Source organism: Schistocerca americana, chromosome 2, assembly GCF_021461395.2.
Source record: "Schistocerca americana isolate TAMUIC-IGC-003095 chromosome 2, iqSchAmer2.1, whole genome shotgun sequence".
In the NCBI taxonomy this organism is placed as follows: Eukaryota; Metazoa; Arthropoda; class Insecta; order Orthoptera; family Acrididae; genus Schistocerca; species Schistocerca americana.
In genome coordinates, this window is record NC_060120.1 from 547,411,030 (window position 1) to 547,425,647 (window position 14,618).

Consider the following 14,618-nt stretch of genomic DNA (forward strand, 5'->3'; position numbering starts at 1 on the left):
TTAAGACACTGGTTATACTTACGACAGAACTGTTCATCTTCTCCATTCAGACAGTCTCGTTTGAAATCACACACTAGGGACAGAGGTATAGCACGCCCCTCAGAACAATTGAACAGATCTTCTGTGGAGACCAATTTAAACGAATCTGCAAACATTTAAACGTGTTTTTCAAAATTACATTTGTAACACAATACACTCTATTTTTCAAGCAACGTAAAAGTAATGTTAAGCTTGTGCATGCTGGACATTAAAACAAACGCCAGGAAGAATACCAAATAGCGAAATTTCAGTTTATCTGCGTTCACAATATAGGAGGAAGGTTGCGTGATTAAACCCTGAAAGTGGTCTAGGGTGTACAGCAAGAGAAATATAATAAGCAAAGCTGCCACTTCTGGCAGCAGCCGATCCAGGTGCCGCGTCAGACTGAGGGTGATTGACGGATATGAGTAGGCCCTAATTCATTCCATGCTGCTCCAACTCTATGCTAGAGTTCATCAGTCGTAGCAGCTGGCGTGCCAATTTGTCAGCAACATATGATCACTAGATATTTTGAATGGGCGAAAGATATGAAGAACTTGTTGGTCATGGCAACATCCGAACACTCTCTGTATCGAGGTAGGCCAAGATAGCACAGACAACATGCGGGATTGCGTTATCTTGTTAGAAGACAAAGTCACATTGACATTACAGATGGGCACAGTCACCAACCTTAACACGACAGAAATGTAACTCCTGCTGTCGAAATTATCGGCTATGATACTGGCAACGTTCGTTCCTCTTGGAACCTCCGCGCATCGACAGGGGAATTCGGGGCAGAACGGGATAGCGGGACACAACGGAGTTATGCTGTTTTCTAGACTGGAGAGTTCTGCAATGTATTGTAGTGATATGTAACCATGTCTCTGAAAAGAAGGGAAGATGCTACAGCGGTTTTGACTTAGGCTGGCGTGCGACTTTTAAGTGAACAGTTGTCCTAAATGTGTTCAGTTATGTTTTTTGTAACTTTAGGCGAATTTAAACGAAAGACAAGTCATTAATTCTTACTTGTACGCCCTTAAATACACTGTTCTTAAAGTTCATGCCATTCGCTGTACGTCAGTTACGAACATAAGACGTTTAAATCCGTCAGTTAATGTGCCCCATAAAAGTTGTTAGCCTGAAATGTGCTCTTGGAGAGGAATGATATGGGGCAAAATGGGATAGTGTTCCGTTTGTCCTTTCGTTTTGAACCAAGTAGATACTGAACTATAAATTTCTTTTTCATCTTGCTTGTCCAGATGGTATAAACTTACATTAGAGAGACTGATAGGCAGTAGTAAGATACTAAATCAATGGAAATGTCAGTTTCAGTCGTCTTACGTTCTGAAATGCGTGTATTAAAAGCGTCTAAGGAGTTTAATGTACTCAAATAAAAGCTGGAAAAATTCTTTGATGAAGCTAAGAACAATCGTAACTACAATGTTCATAATACAGATGGGAAATTTAAAAATGTGTTCACTACAGAGCAAAAAGCATACTTGAAGTCAACGGAGAGTAGACCTTTTGGTCCAACGATGAAATATCTCGGGCTCGGATTATTAGCCTATCAGCTACCAGAAAGAAAAGGCTTGCCGCACAGGTTTGGCAAACAAACTTGTCTAGCTGGGTGGGATCTATTTCTAGGCGTCCTATGTTCCCTATTCGGAAGACAGAAAATACATTTGGTGCACGAGCAATGCGACTCAATACAGCAACAGTAACTTGGTATTACACATTAAATAAAATTGTACATTCTTCAAAATGTCATTAAAATATTTTATTATTCTTAACGATTGTTTTGAAGATTCGATATTCCTTACTATAAATTGTTCGTCAGACAACTTTATGTCTTAGTTTTAAGGTGATGATCCTGATAATTTCGACGTTTATGCAAATTTCATAAAAACGGTCCTTACCCTACTCTGCCCCGTGGGTGGGGCAGAGCGGGAAATATGTAAGTATGTCTTTGAAAAAATGTAAAAAATACATGACATAAGTTTTAAGTGATTTTCAGGTAAGATAAATTACCTTATACTGCAAGGTGATTTTTTACACATTTAAGAACTGTTTTCTTGCACTCCTTTATTTTAAATAAATTTTTAACATTTAGTATCCCGTTCCGCCCCGAGCTTCCCTACGTCCATTGTGATGCTGTATCTATAACTAGAGAACTCGTCTGAAAGACTTTGTGGTGCCACTCTCGTGTCCAGCGCTGTCGTCGGGCATTCCAATGGTAGTCGTTTCCTCTGCCTTGCGTCAAAAGAAGCCACGAAAATGGTCGCCTTGCTGACAGTCTTGTGCTCCATATATCTACACACTGTCCGTATGGATACTCGTCTTCATGCAGATAAGCCCATTTCCTGACTCAAGATATGTGGTGTTAATGTACAACTCTGCGCAGCTGAGCAAACAATATATCTGTCCTCTCGGGCGCTAGTCACGTGTAGCCGTTGAGATCCTGTCTGGCACTACAGATTTTCTGAATTCATCGATTCCATATCTGCCTAACAGTTGTCGGATTCCGACAAAACTCAGAAGTAATATCGTGGAACAACAAACCACGATCTCCATGGGCCACGACCTTGATGCTGTTGAATTTCGACAGGTCCTGGTAGACGTTTCTTTTTTACATAAGGGATACATTCACAACAGACTGACATATCAGTGTAGTTTCTGGAAGAGAGACCCGCTTCATGCCAATCTGACGTTTGTTGCATGTCAGCTCCATGGTGTTGCAATTGTAATACCCAGCTGTTTATCTATATTTCATTACCTTTTGTTACTACAAAAAGAAAAATTAGGTGCAACAAGCATAGGTCAGTCCCTCTTTTAAATATACTGAGAATCACGACCTTACTGATCTAGGCTTGGCAGCTCGTGTTAGTTCCACAGTTATTGACGAAATTGTTGAGGGATTTCACGCTGGGTGACTTTGGGTAGCCTTGCTACTAATCAGTATCCATCATTTGTTGTGTTTTTCTTAAACGGATACTGAATTGATAGTGAGTTTGGTTGGACAGGATATGAGTTCTCCTGCATCTCGCTAGCTATGCTCTTATGAATACGCTGACGAAAATTTGGTACTATAAGTTATGATATCGACAGTTGGCAGCGTCACAGAGAGCACCTTCCCTGCACTGCGCTGGGTATGCTCTTGTTGTAAACATGCAGACAAATATTTGGCAACAAAAGTTATGACATCGGCAGCAGGCAGCGTCCTAGAGTGCATTAAGACGGATGATCAAAGTTTCAGAAAAGTGAGCTCAGAATACTTGGTGATTAATCTTTTACTTGTCCACTATTAGTGGGAATTTCCGGAACCGCAGGAAAAATTGCGCCCGGCACACCGACTGCCGTGAGGAGATGCGCAGTACGGAGAGAGCCTGTCCCTCTTCCTTCACGCAGTCTGCCACACACCACATTTTGCGTTCGCTATTATAGACAGATAGTTTCTTCTTCTGAGAACACTCTTTATTATGTTCAGAAACGAACCAAATTCTCGTTCATCGTTCATTCTAGTACAAACAATCCAAGCACGGAGCAGCGAAATAAAACAAGGCAATTGATAGCAAACACTAATGCTATTGCACACAATATTGTTTGATTGCCAAGGCTGACAGTTCTCGGACACAAACACCACATAGTCTTTAATTTCTAACGATTTAGAATTACAGGCACATCCAGAAAGAGTAGTTTGGCGTACTATACCCGTGGTTTTTCTTTACTATTGGTAGAGAATTAGTGCAGGAGATGGAGATAGTACTTCTCATTCTGCTCGAGTAGTATCACGGAGACTGGCTCGTTGCTCATGAACTTGCAATGTAACGAAAAGCAGGAATAGAAGACAGTGCATTCACAGAGTTTAAAACAAACAAATAGAGCGGTCGAACGCAGTTGAATAAGATATTGCCTTCTAAATTGATAGATCCATTTGATGATAAAGTCTGGTACAAAATAATATAATATTGTTTTACAAAAATACGATATTTATTGTTTTTACGACGACGCAGAAACTTTCGTCGAAGGCTTCGGACTCACTCTGGATGAGAACATGGAGCGAAGAGGCTAAATATTTATACGAAAAAATATTTATTTAGTGTTTTTCCCGTCGCCCTGCTTGACGAACCTTGGCGGATATTGCAAGAAAACTAGCTTTTATTATCTATACAAGGAATATCACTTTTAAGAACACATTATTGAGATTACACAAAGTCATGGCCAAGCAGACAGCAACGGGACTGGAAAGTTGACTAACAACAGATTATGGAGGAGGAGGAGAAGGAGATTAGTGTTTAAAGTCCCGTCGACAACGGAGTCATTAGAGACGGAGCACAAGTTCGGATTAGGGAAGGATGGGGAAGGAAATCGGCAATGCCTTTTCAAAGGAACCATCCCGGCATTTTCCTGAAGCGATTTAGGGAAATCACGGGAAACCTAAGTCAGGATGACCGGATGCGTGTCTGAACCATCGTCTTCCCGAATAGATTATGACCGCTGACGATGAGTCATCGTGTCATAGAGTACTTCCTCAAGATCTACTAACTGTGGAAGAGCTCCTATGGATCAGATAACAAAGTGATTGACGCGACAGTCACTGTTGCAACACCCAGAGCGTAGTCAAGTCATACCTTCAATTCCTTTCGTCGTTTTCATATCGCTCTGCTTAGCCTGCTACCTCAAACGGCAGTTTACGCACTTTAGTTGCAGAGCAGGGTTCTTGCTGGTAAAGTAACAATAGTGATTTGTTTTTGTTTATTGCACTGTTCTTCCGTGCAGCGGGTTTATTTTACGCACCAAAATGTCCTAAAAATAGTTGCAAAAATGCGCAGAAGAGTTCCAGGATTTACCGCCGTGGTTGCAAATCTAATACCTGAAAGTTACCGGGCAGCGTGTGACCGTATCTACCGTAGAACCTAAGCGCTCAGCTATTGCTGTCGCATCCATATTGTGTGTGCTCTGACAGATGTGTAACGGCCTCATCATCCCCTTCCCTCGCTTGACTACCAATCACTTTGTTACGAGTATTTTTATCGACGATACATCCCTGCAATCGAGCGAGGAGGCGCAGTTGTGAGACCATGGATTCGTATTTGGGATGGAGGTGGCGCAAATCCCCGTCCGACCATTTAGATTTAAGTTTTCCGTGGTTTTCCTACATCGCTTAAGGTGAATGCCGGAATGGTTGCACCGAAAGAACACGGCCGATTTCCTTCCCCAGTTCAAGCGTTTTCTTCGTCCGCAATGACTTCGTTATCGATGGGGCGTTAAACGTTAATCTTATTTTTTATTAGATTTTTAGTTGAAATGCAATTCTCTCTATGCATCATCAATGCTGAACGGTTTTTGACATTCAGAAAGCCTTTCGGATGTTCATATGAGATGTATATACTATTTTCTTCGACAATATGTCGACGACAGACAGTCTTCTTCAGATGCTGCAAGCTGTGTTTAAAGTCCAGGCAGCGAGTATAGCCTGTTCACAAAGAGATGAAAGAGAGTTTTCTAGGTCTGGACTGGCAGAACGCCCGCTCTTGTTTTGTGTCCGGCCCATGATCGCCTCAACAATGTAATACGGAACTTCGCTTATGTACCCATATTGTGCCGTGTTTTTGGTGTCACAAGTTAACACATTCAGATGACAAAAGTCATGGGATAGCTATAAGCACATATACAGATGGCGGTAGTATCGCTCACACAAGGGATAAAAGGGCTGTGCATTGCCGGAGCTGTTATTTGTACTCAGGTCTCCGACGTGATTATAGCCGCACGACGGTAATTAACAGACTTTGAACGTGGAGTGGAAGTTCGAGATAGATACATGGGACATTCTGTTTCGGTAATAATTAAGGAATTCAGTATTCCGAGATCCACAATGTCAAGGGTGTGCTGAGAATACCAAATTTCGGACATTACCTCTCACCACGGACAACGCGCAGCGGCGTTTGCGTCGAGTTGTGGGACATACGACGAACGTATCCGTTAGGACAATGGAGTGAAATATGTTGTTAATGAGCTATGGCAGTAGATGACTGACGCGAGCACATTCGCTAACAACACATCGTCTGCAGCACTTCCCATGGACTTGTGACCGTATCTGTTGAACTCCAGACGACTAGGAAAACCGTGACCTGGTCAGATCAGTCTCTTTTTCACTTGGTAAGAGCGATGGTAGGGTTCGAGTGTGGTGCAGACCCCACGAAGCCAAGGACACAAGTTGTCAACAAGACACTGTGTTTGCTGGTGGTGGCTCCATAATGGTGTGAGCTGTGTTTACAAGTAATGGACTGGGTCCTCTCGTCCAACTGAACCGATCATTGACTGGAAATGCTTATGTTCGGCTAGTTGGAGACCATTTGCAATCGTTGATGGACTTCAGGTTCCCAAACAACGATGTCATGTTACTGGGCCACGGTTGTTCGCGACTAATTTGAAGGACACGCTGGACAATTCGAGCGGATGATTTGGTCTTCCATATCGCCCGACATGAATCCTACCGAATATTTATGGGACATAATCTGGAGGTCAGTTCATGCGCAAAATACTCCACTGGCAACTCTTCCGCAGTTATAGATGGCTATAGAGGCAGCATGGATCAGTATTTCTGCGGGGGACTTCCAGCGACTTTTTGAATCAATGATACATCGAACTGCTACACTACGCCGGGCAAAAGGAGGTCCGACACGATATTAGGAAGTGCCTCATGACTTTTGTCGCCTCAGTGTACATCTGTTGATGAGTGCGTAGCTGTTACTATTCTTTCCACTCCTCGGAGAAGGGGGCCGGCCGAAGTGGCCGTGCGGTTAAAGGCGCTGCAGTCTGGAACCGCAAGACCGCTACGGTCGCAGGTTCGAATCCTGCCTCGGGCATGGATGTTTGTGATGTCCTTAGGTTAGTTAGGTTTAACTAGTTCTAAGTTCTAGGGGACTAATGACCTCAGCAGTTGAGTCCCATAGTGCTCAGAGCCATTCCTCGGAGAAGGGAAAGGAGTAGTACTTTACAGAGTGGGGCTAAACAACTAACCGGTAATGTCGCTGAATTTTTCGAGCACAAGAGCAAAAATAATTTTGTTTGTGTGTGTAATGGCACCCTTATTTATTGTTGGAATGCCTGGTATTGTTTCCCTTACAAAGGGAGGTCCTAACGGGTGGTGTCGACTAAAAACTCGTGTATGGGGTTGTGTGTGTTAAGGTTCCAGGGATTACATCACACCCTGCATTCATTGTCCCTGGTTAGCTTTCTTTTACAGGTAATCAATAAAAAAGATCCTTTAGATGACTGAAGTTGCAATAACAAAATCTGTTTCTGAAGCCCTGCTTTAGCGTAGTAGTGTAGTTAACTGGCTGATATAGTGAAGGTACACTGAGGCGTCACAGAAACTGGTATAGGCAAGCGTACTCAAATACAGAGATACACAAACAGGCAGAATACGTGGCTGTGGTCGGCAACGCCTACACAAGACAACATGCGCCTGGCGCAGTTATCAGATCGGTTACTGCTGCAACAATGGCAGCTTATCAGGATTTAAGTGAGTTTGAACGTCGTGTAGGCTAGGCGCAAATTGAGACGCGTATAGCACGTGTGACGTGACACGACACTACAGCGCGACACGCACGTGCCGCACGAGTCGCGCGGGTGCAGCGCATATTGCGACGCGCACACCATACTTCGCACGCGCCGTCTGGCGCCGCTCTAAGCTGACAGAACTGAAGAGTGCGCAACCTGTTATCTTCCTCAAACGATTTTACAGAAACTGTTCACTGAAAATATTTGATTTTTGCCTTACTTGTAGCGTTATATGTCAGCTTCGTGGTGAAGTGCCCATGATCTCTCTAATGACCATTCTTATTGTGATGAACACATTTTAGTAAGACACTACGCAAAACTCAAAAAGTTTGCAACGAAAATTTGGGGTAGCTATGATTTTGCGTTTGGTACGTATTACACCATATGTTGCTGCGTACGAAATTTAGAATTTTTGTTTAGACTTGGGAGGAGGTCTGTATCGGCCTCCGATCTTGAGAAAATGGATCCCATGTAGCGCGCTCACTTCCCATCTCACGATCGCGAAAATGAAATACTCGCAACATCTCTCGTATCTCCTAAACCGCTCGAGACATCGAGACGAAAGTTTGGTGAATGATAGCACACAAGGAGGAGAGTGTTTTTTCCAATTCTTAAACATACGGAACCTTCTTATCTGTGGCGGTATATCAGTACTTACAGTTCCCTTTTTATTTATATCACGCCAGTGACTGTAATTTTTTAAGAGTTATCGCCAGCTAGCGAATCAAGAGCTTTCTAGTATGAAAATAAACACGAAATTTCTTCTTTTATGTTACTGCAAACCGACACTGTGAGGTATTTCGTAAGCTATTGAGCTCTGTGATTGCCAATTACTTGTTTAATGAGGCACTCCGTTTCGAAATTCTGTCTCAATAGCTGCTGTGAGATGAGTTTGGCGAAAATCACACAAAAACAGATTGCCAATTCTGTTGGAATTTTGATGGAATCCCCATAACCCATCATATTTTTAACACTGAGAGACTGAAAGGAAACTTACCAAAGGATTTTATTCCTTCTCTTGATCTGAGCAGTATTAAAATAATGACGAGCGTTCCTTCAGGCGGAATGATAGGCAAATGCCAGATACTGGTTACTCACCGACGGCTTGCCAAACTGACAATGTGTGATCGCGAATAAAATAGTTGTTATTGAGAAAAATTAACAATTGATCTGTCGCACAACACAATGGTCAGCGTATTGTCAGCGGCAGAGGATAATGCGCGCGACAGGAATGCACAAGCTAGCCATTTGTGCCTTGTGAGTTGCAGTTCGAAAAACATTGTCATGAAAGTAGATCTACCTATGTCAGCAGTACATTTAAACAAATTAAATATATCTAATCATAACATTCTTTTAGGATATTCCTACTTTCGTAATAATACCGACCATTTTCTTCATTTGTGAAGCCTGTTGTATAATTAGTTTATTAATGCTGATAATGTGCATGAATATGCATGCAACAACTGAAATGCTTTTCTCTTCACGGCGAACCAATTAAAATATTGTTATTTGTGACTGCTTTTCGACTGTTTCTAGCTGGCAGCGCAAATGTGATGTTCACATACATGTAGTACAGTGTGTCGTATTACATTATTACATCCATATCAGAGTAATCACAATGGGACTTCTATACTTCAGATCTTGGACGCTTTTTACCAGGAGCACAAAGGGATCACACCTGTGGAGATTATCCCTTTCTAAATTTTTGTACCAGATCGTACAGATACGCCAGCATATTAGGCAGCGAGAAGATAACCTTGTTTTACTTTCCTGGCTTGCTTCTTAATCACATGATCTTTTAATATCCCTTGCTTCCTTATTCACTACCCTCTGTCCTTTCTTGCGGTCTGAAAACATAGCGGACGCATATGATACAATTCCAGCGGCCAACGGCTCATCAGTTACTGGAGTATGCATTTTTCTTGACAGAAGAAAAAGAAAACAAAACAAAACTACACAGCCGGCAATTCCAGCAGGACAATGCGACACCCCACATGTCCAGAATTGCTACAGAGTGGCTACAGGAACACACTGAGTTTAAACACGTCCGCTGACCACCAAACTCCCCAGACTTGAACATTGTTGGACATTATTTACTTCAGACATTAGTGGAGTCCATGCCACGTCGTGCCTACACGATGTGAACAGTTTTTTTGTCTCTTCAGTGTATTGTATACGAGTCCCCATCACATACGAGTCATTTTTACATTTTTATAGAAATTATCATAATTATTTTTAAGCATGCTTATAATTCAGTGTTACATAATTCAAAAATGTTCAAAACTTTTTTCATTCTTTTTACTGCCGCACTGTAAGTTTTTGCTACTGGCTGTTTTTAATTTCGAATTGGCTAAGAGAACTGATATGAAATTAGTTGCAACAAGACCCTTCTTGAAACATGAAACTATCATTTTTAATTTCATGAATTACGGAAGCTTTTGTTACGCCCCTCTCTTAGTATCGTAGACACGTAAAACGTAGCAGCTGACACGGGTATGGCGGCCAGTTGATGGCACTGTCAATGCCCCTTGGATCATAAAGTAATATGTGAGCCCAAGTGTGCACTGCACGACGTAAGCTCTGCTTGGCTCGTCCCCCGCACCGCCCCCCCCCCCCCCCCCCTCCCCACCGGAATTAGTAGATCTCGTTGTGAACAGACTCTACACATAACAACACAGCTCGTAGCAACCGAAGAAGACGACTGGGTCTGTCCTCACTACGTTCTGTATAAAAATCGATTCAACAACTCGTTTGAACACTCAGATGCACACCATTAGTCAATTATACAAGAATAACATGAGGGATCGTCAGAAATGTTGTCATCCTATCTCATTGAGATATACTGGTTTTTAGAATTATACAATATATCTCTGGCTTAGTCGAGCGCCAGGAATTCAGATATAATGGTTTTTAGAATTATACAATAATCTATTGCTTAGTCGAATGCCAGGTTGAGTTATTTCTCACTTTATTGATGAATGGATTCGCCTTCAGATTTCTGTTTACTTCTTGAATTCCATTCTACTTTAAATAAATATTATCATCAGGTTAAGTATGGAACTAAACTTTAAATGATTCTAACAGCTGATGCGAGAAAAGTGTATGTTAACTTACCACACCCAAATTCATCGGAGATATATCTTCCGTTATGACAGTCATTATAGCCGTCACATATAAAGTCTGATGAGATACAACGTTCCTCTCGGTGCTTCTTGTTGGATGGCAGAACACACGACAACGTTTCACCTGGTGTGCAGACACTGACTCCTGCAATGAACATATAAGTATTCTTATCAGAGGATAATACAGACATATGATACATAGGTGTTGCTGTTGCTTTGGAATAAAAGTTACACATAAGAGAAAAGGTGAAATGTGTTTAAAAATGTAAAACATGCAGGCTCAGCTTGGAGCCGAAATCATTTTGATATCTGCAAGTCAACAACAAAGAGAAAAAAGCGGCAGTGGATCATGAGATAAGTACTATGTCATAGCGTTTTGCCATTATTGTGAACCCTATTAACCATTATCAAAATGTAATTAACATTGTGTACGCGTTAGTGTGGTTCGGTGGCTGAATGGATAGGTGTCAGGCTGAAAAACAAATGGTAAATTAAGTTGTTCCTAAGGTTTTTTTCTGACGCACCTCATTTCTTTAATCCCTGGCAATGATTTGTTAATTTGAAAAATGCCAAGCTGTACCAAGGATTGAAGTCCATTTGTAACTGATCGTCTCCCTGTAATAAGGTGGGTAAGTCAGTAAAAAAGTTGAAGAAAGGCAAAGGGCATAGCTTCGCGAGTAGGGTCAAACCAACATGTGTGTCCGCAGAAATTTATCTAAGAGGTTTGTAAGACTCTGTAATTTCCACTTTTTAAATTATGTAACTGTTTCCATGAGTTTGAGAGCGTATCGCGCCTAACAGCTAAATTCACAGGAAGTACACAAAACATGTCAACTGTTTGATAATCCAGTTAGTATGTTTTGGAACATAGACTGCCTCTGATATCTTATATGTAAAGCATATTTCGTTTGTAAATGCAAAGCACATCTTTCGATATTGCGATGAATATGGATGCCACATCTTTTTATTTAAACATTTGTAAATTGTGTTCTCTTACAGTTTAGTCAATGCACTAGCAAGTATTTACGAAAGAGAAGAAATTCTATTAGATATCACAAAAATAACCGGCAATAAACGTTACTGATTAATATTTCTCGAATTGTAGAAAACGGAAACAAGAAGACCGCTTATTCAAGTTTGATTATGTGTATTACATTTTTTTTTTTTTTTTTACTTTACAAAGCTACATATCTACAGATTTATTGTGTTTTTTTTGCCTTTTGTTCTTTAATCTTCACTGTCAAAAACATTAGTTGAACAAAGTATCTTCTTGTAGCTACATTTTTAGGCTCTTTGGATTAAGTGTAACCCACACACAACATTCGTCTCTCGAGTCTGACATGTTATTGTGCAGCCATGCCAACTGGACTGAACACTTGGTTACTCTGTGACCTTATGTTGATATGTGTTGCACCCCACAGAGTTAAAAAAAGCGCTTCTTCTTTGTGACTGATGGATCTGATTCCATAACTGAAGAGGGCCAGATTTACGCAAAGACCAGGTAGGCCCGTTAGTCTTCATCACTCACACAAACATTCGCATCTGCAGAAATTTATCCAGGAGGCGAGAAGACTGTAATATTGCCATTTTTGATATAACTGAGTTGGTCAGTTACAGCCTGTGTCATGGCGCAAGAACTAAATTTTATAGACGACACAAGAAGTTTCTCTATATCAGAGAACTGATGGTTATTCCAACTTCTATAACCTCATCAGAATTCTGTAATGAATAAAAACTATTTACCCTAATTTCCAGGGTCCCCGGGGGGGGGGGGGGGGGGGGGTGGAAGGAGAACAGGTCCCACCCTTGCCTATCCCCTCTCTCACTTGCGGATGATTGTATAAACAAAAAAAGAATTGCACGTAATTTCAAAATATGGAACACAAACCAGCAGTCTTTTAAGTAGCGCTTGGTTCTCCGTTGAGTAGAGTTGGAGGGTGATTGTTAAATAAATGTAGAGAACAAACGTCATAGTTACTGATACAAAATCCCAATTAGCAGTTCGTTACACTGACTGGAACGTGTCGTGTGGAGTGTAACTAAAACACTGTCGGGCAGAAAGGTTAATATTTATCAACAGCACGGATAGAGTAACTACAGTCATTGTTCAGTTCGCACAAAGGTCGTCCTGAAGCGCAACATCAGCACTACCACTGAAAATGCTTCTTAGTAAATTGAGGCGAAACGAGTAAGAAACAACATAAATTGCATCCATTCAGTTGCAAGGAAACGTAACGTCAGCAACTTTCACAGATTATAATAAGATCTAAATCGGCAGACCATCAGTGGTATGCTTTTCATTCTGTAGCAACAGGAAATGGAACCTTTCAGTATCAGTGTGATAATGTTCCTGTCAAAGGAGCAAGAATCAGCTGCTATGAAAAAGTATCTAGATTAATCAAGTTAATAGATTGCGCTACAAACAGCTGCGATATTTTAAATAACTAAATGCTTTAATATCAGCAGAAAAGGAGCCATTCGATGTTTTTTACGTTGTTGGCGTCTTCAAAACGAAGTGCAATCAATGTCCACACACTTTCACGCAGTTAACGTAAAAACGAAATTGTAGATTTTTGCGTCCTTTGGCTTTTTCTGTGATCCTACGAATGAGTAAATGGAGCGGACTCGTTTTCAGCAAGTCCACGGTACTCACCGTACTCCTTGAGATATCTGCCGGCGCAGTCCACCTCGTCTGCACACGGTTGCCCTCTGGAAGCCGGCACGCAATCGCAGTATGAGTCGCAGACATTGGCGCGCCTGATACAGCGGCCGTTTGGACAGAGATATTCGCCCTGTCCTCTGCACTCGGTGCCTGCGAGAGAGACAATTTGAACGAAACGTTGTCAAGGACGGACGGCGGTGAACTTTGTACCGCTCGTAAAAAAAAGGAATTTTAAATTTATTTTGAATTACATAATAATTTAGAATCTAGTCACCTCAGCTTTTTGTATAATAGTTGTACTTTTAGTACACTATCATACACGTTTTATTTTCATCATCCCCTACGTATCATCTCATTCCCCTGCATCACATTCGAATATCCGTTCAAACACTATACAAAATTACCTCCGAACCGATGCCTACTGGGAATCTAAAGACAGCCATCCAGGAAGACCCGCACTAACATTCCAGTACCTTGATATGTGCCACACGACTCCTTCCCGTAGTAGACTTTCTCAGGCGCCAATCTATCTATGTTCCTAAAACTCCTATTCATCCTACTCGACCAATCCTTCATCCAAAAGCCTACTGCTCCTTCGATAATCCTGTCGACTGCACCGCTCCTTTCTACCTACTCGTGACCAATATACTCTCATACGCCACCGACACATTACAGACATACATCGGGTGCTTACTAACCGCTAAAAAACTACAGGGCTGGCGCGAAACATGCACCAGACTTAGCTCTACATTATCCATTTACAACTCCAATTAATGGAAAACACTCCAGCGTATCACTGGCAGTACTTCCATACCTCACTACCAACTTCTCCGTAACAGCAACCCGCTTCCTGACAACCTGAACAAACCAACCACTTTTTGCAACATATCTCGTCGGTATCTTCACAATTTCCAACCTCACTCTTCGACTACTCCGTATTTCCTATCGTCCGTGAATGTACAGATGTTTGTTGCCTGTTTTTCGGACACAAATGCATGCGCCTTCACGGCAGTTAATGATAACGCTTGCGACCCTTCAAAACGAGTTACTTTTCCGAGCTGTGAAAAACCTCCAAACTGCTTCTGCTCCTTACATAAACACACCCGCTGGTGATGCTTTCTTGTACCGCCCCATTAGTTTCATCTTAGTGTTTAGTAGGACCTTTGAATATATCGTCTCGCAATAAATCCATAACCAGCTGTTAAAACCAATATGACTATTCGTGAAATCTTCTCGGGTGATCAGCCGAGTAA

At 41.7% G+C, this 14,618-nt stretch overlaps 1 protein-coding gene across 1 annotated transcript in view; it reads right to left on the minus strand.

Annotated features, from left to right (window-relative positions):
• LOC124594159 (G-protein coupled receptor GRL101-like) overlaps window positions 1-14,618 on the minus strand; it is a 324,101-nt gene that overhangs the window by 209,049 nt on the left and 100,434 nt on the right. The window contains exons 6-8 of the mRNA XM_047132515.1: window positions 13,357-13,515; window positions 10,696-10,848; window positions 23-145 (exon numbers count right to left, since the gene is read on the minus strand). Of these exons, the coding sequence (XP_046988471.1) occupies window positions 23-145; window positions 10,696-10,848; window positions 13,357-13,515 (435 nt within the window). The remainder of the gene's footprint in view (window positions 1-22; window positions 146-10,695; window positions 10,849-13,356; window positions 13,516-14,618) is intronic.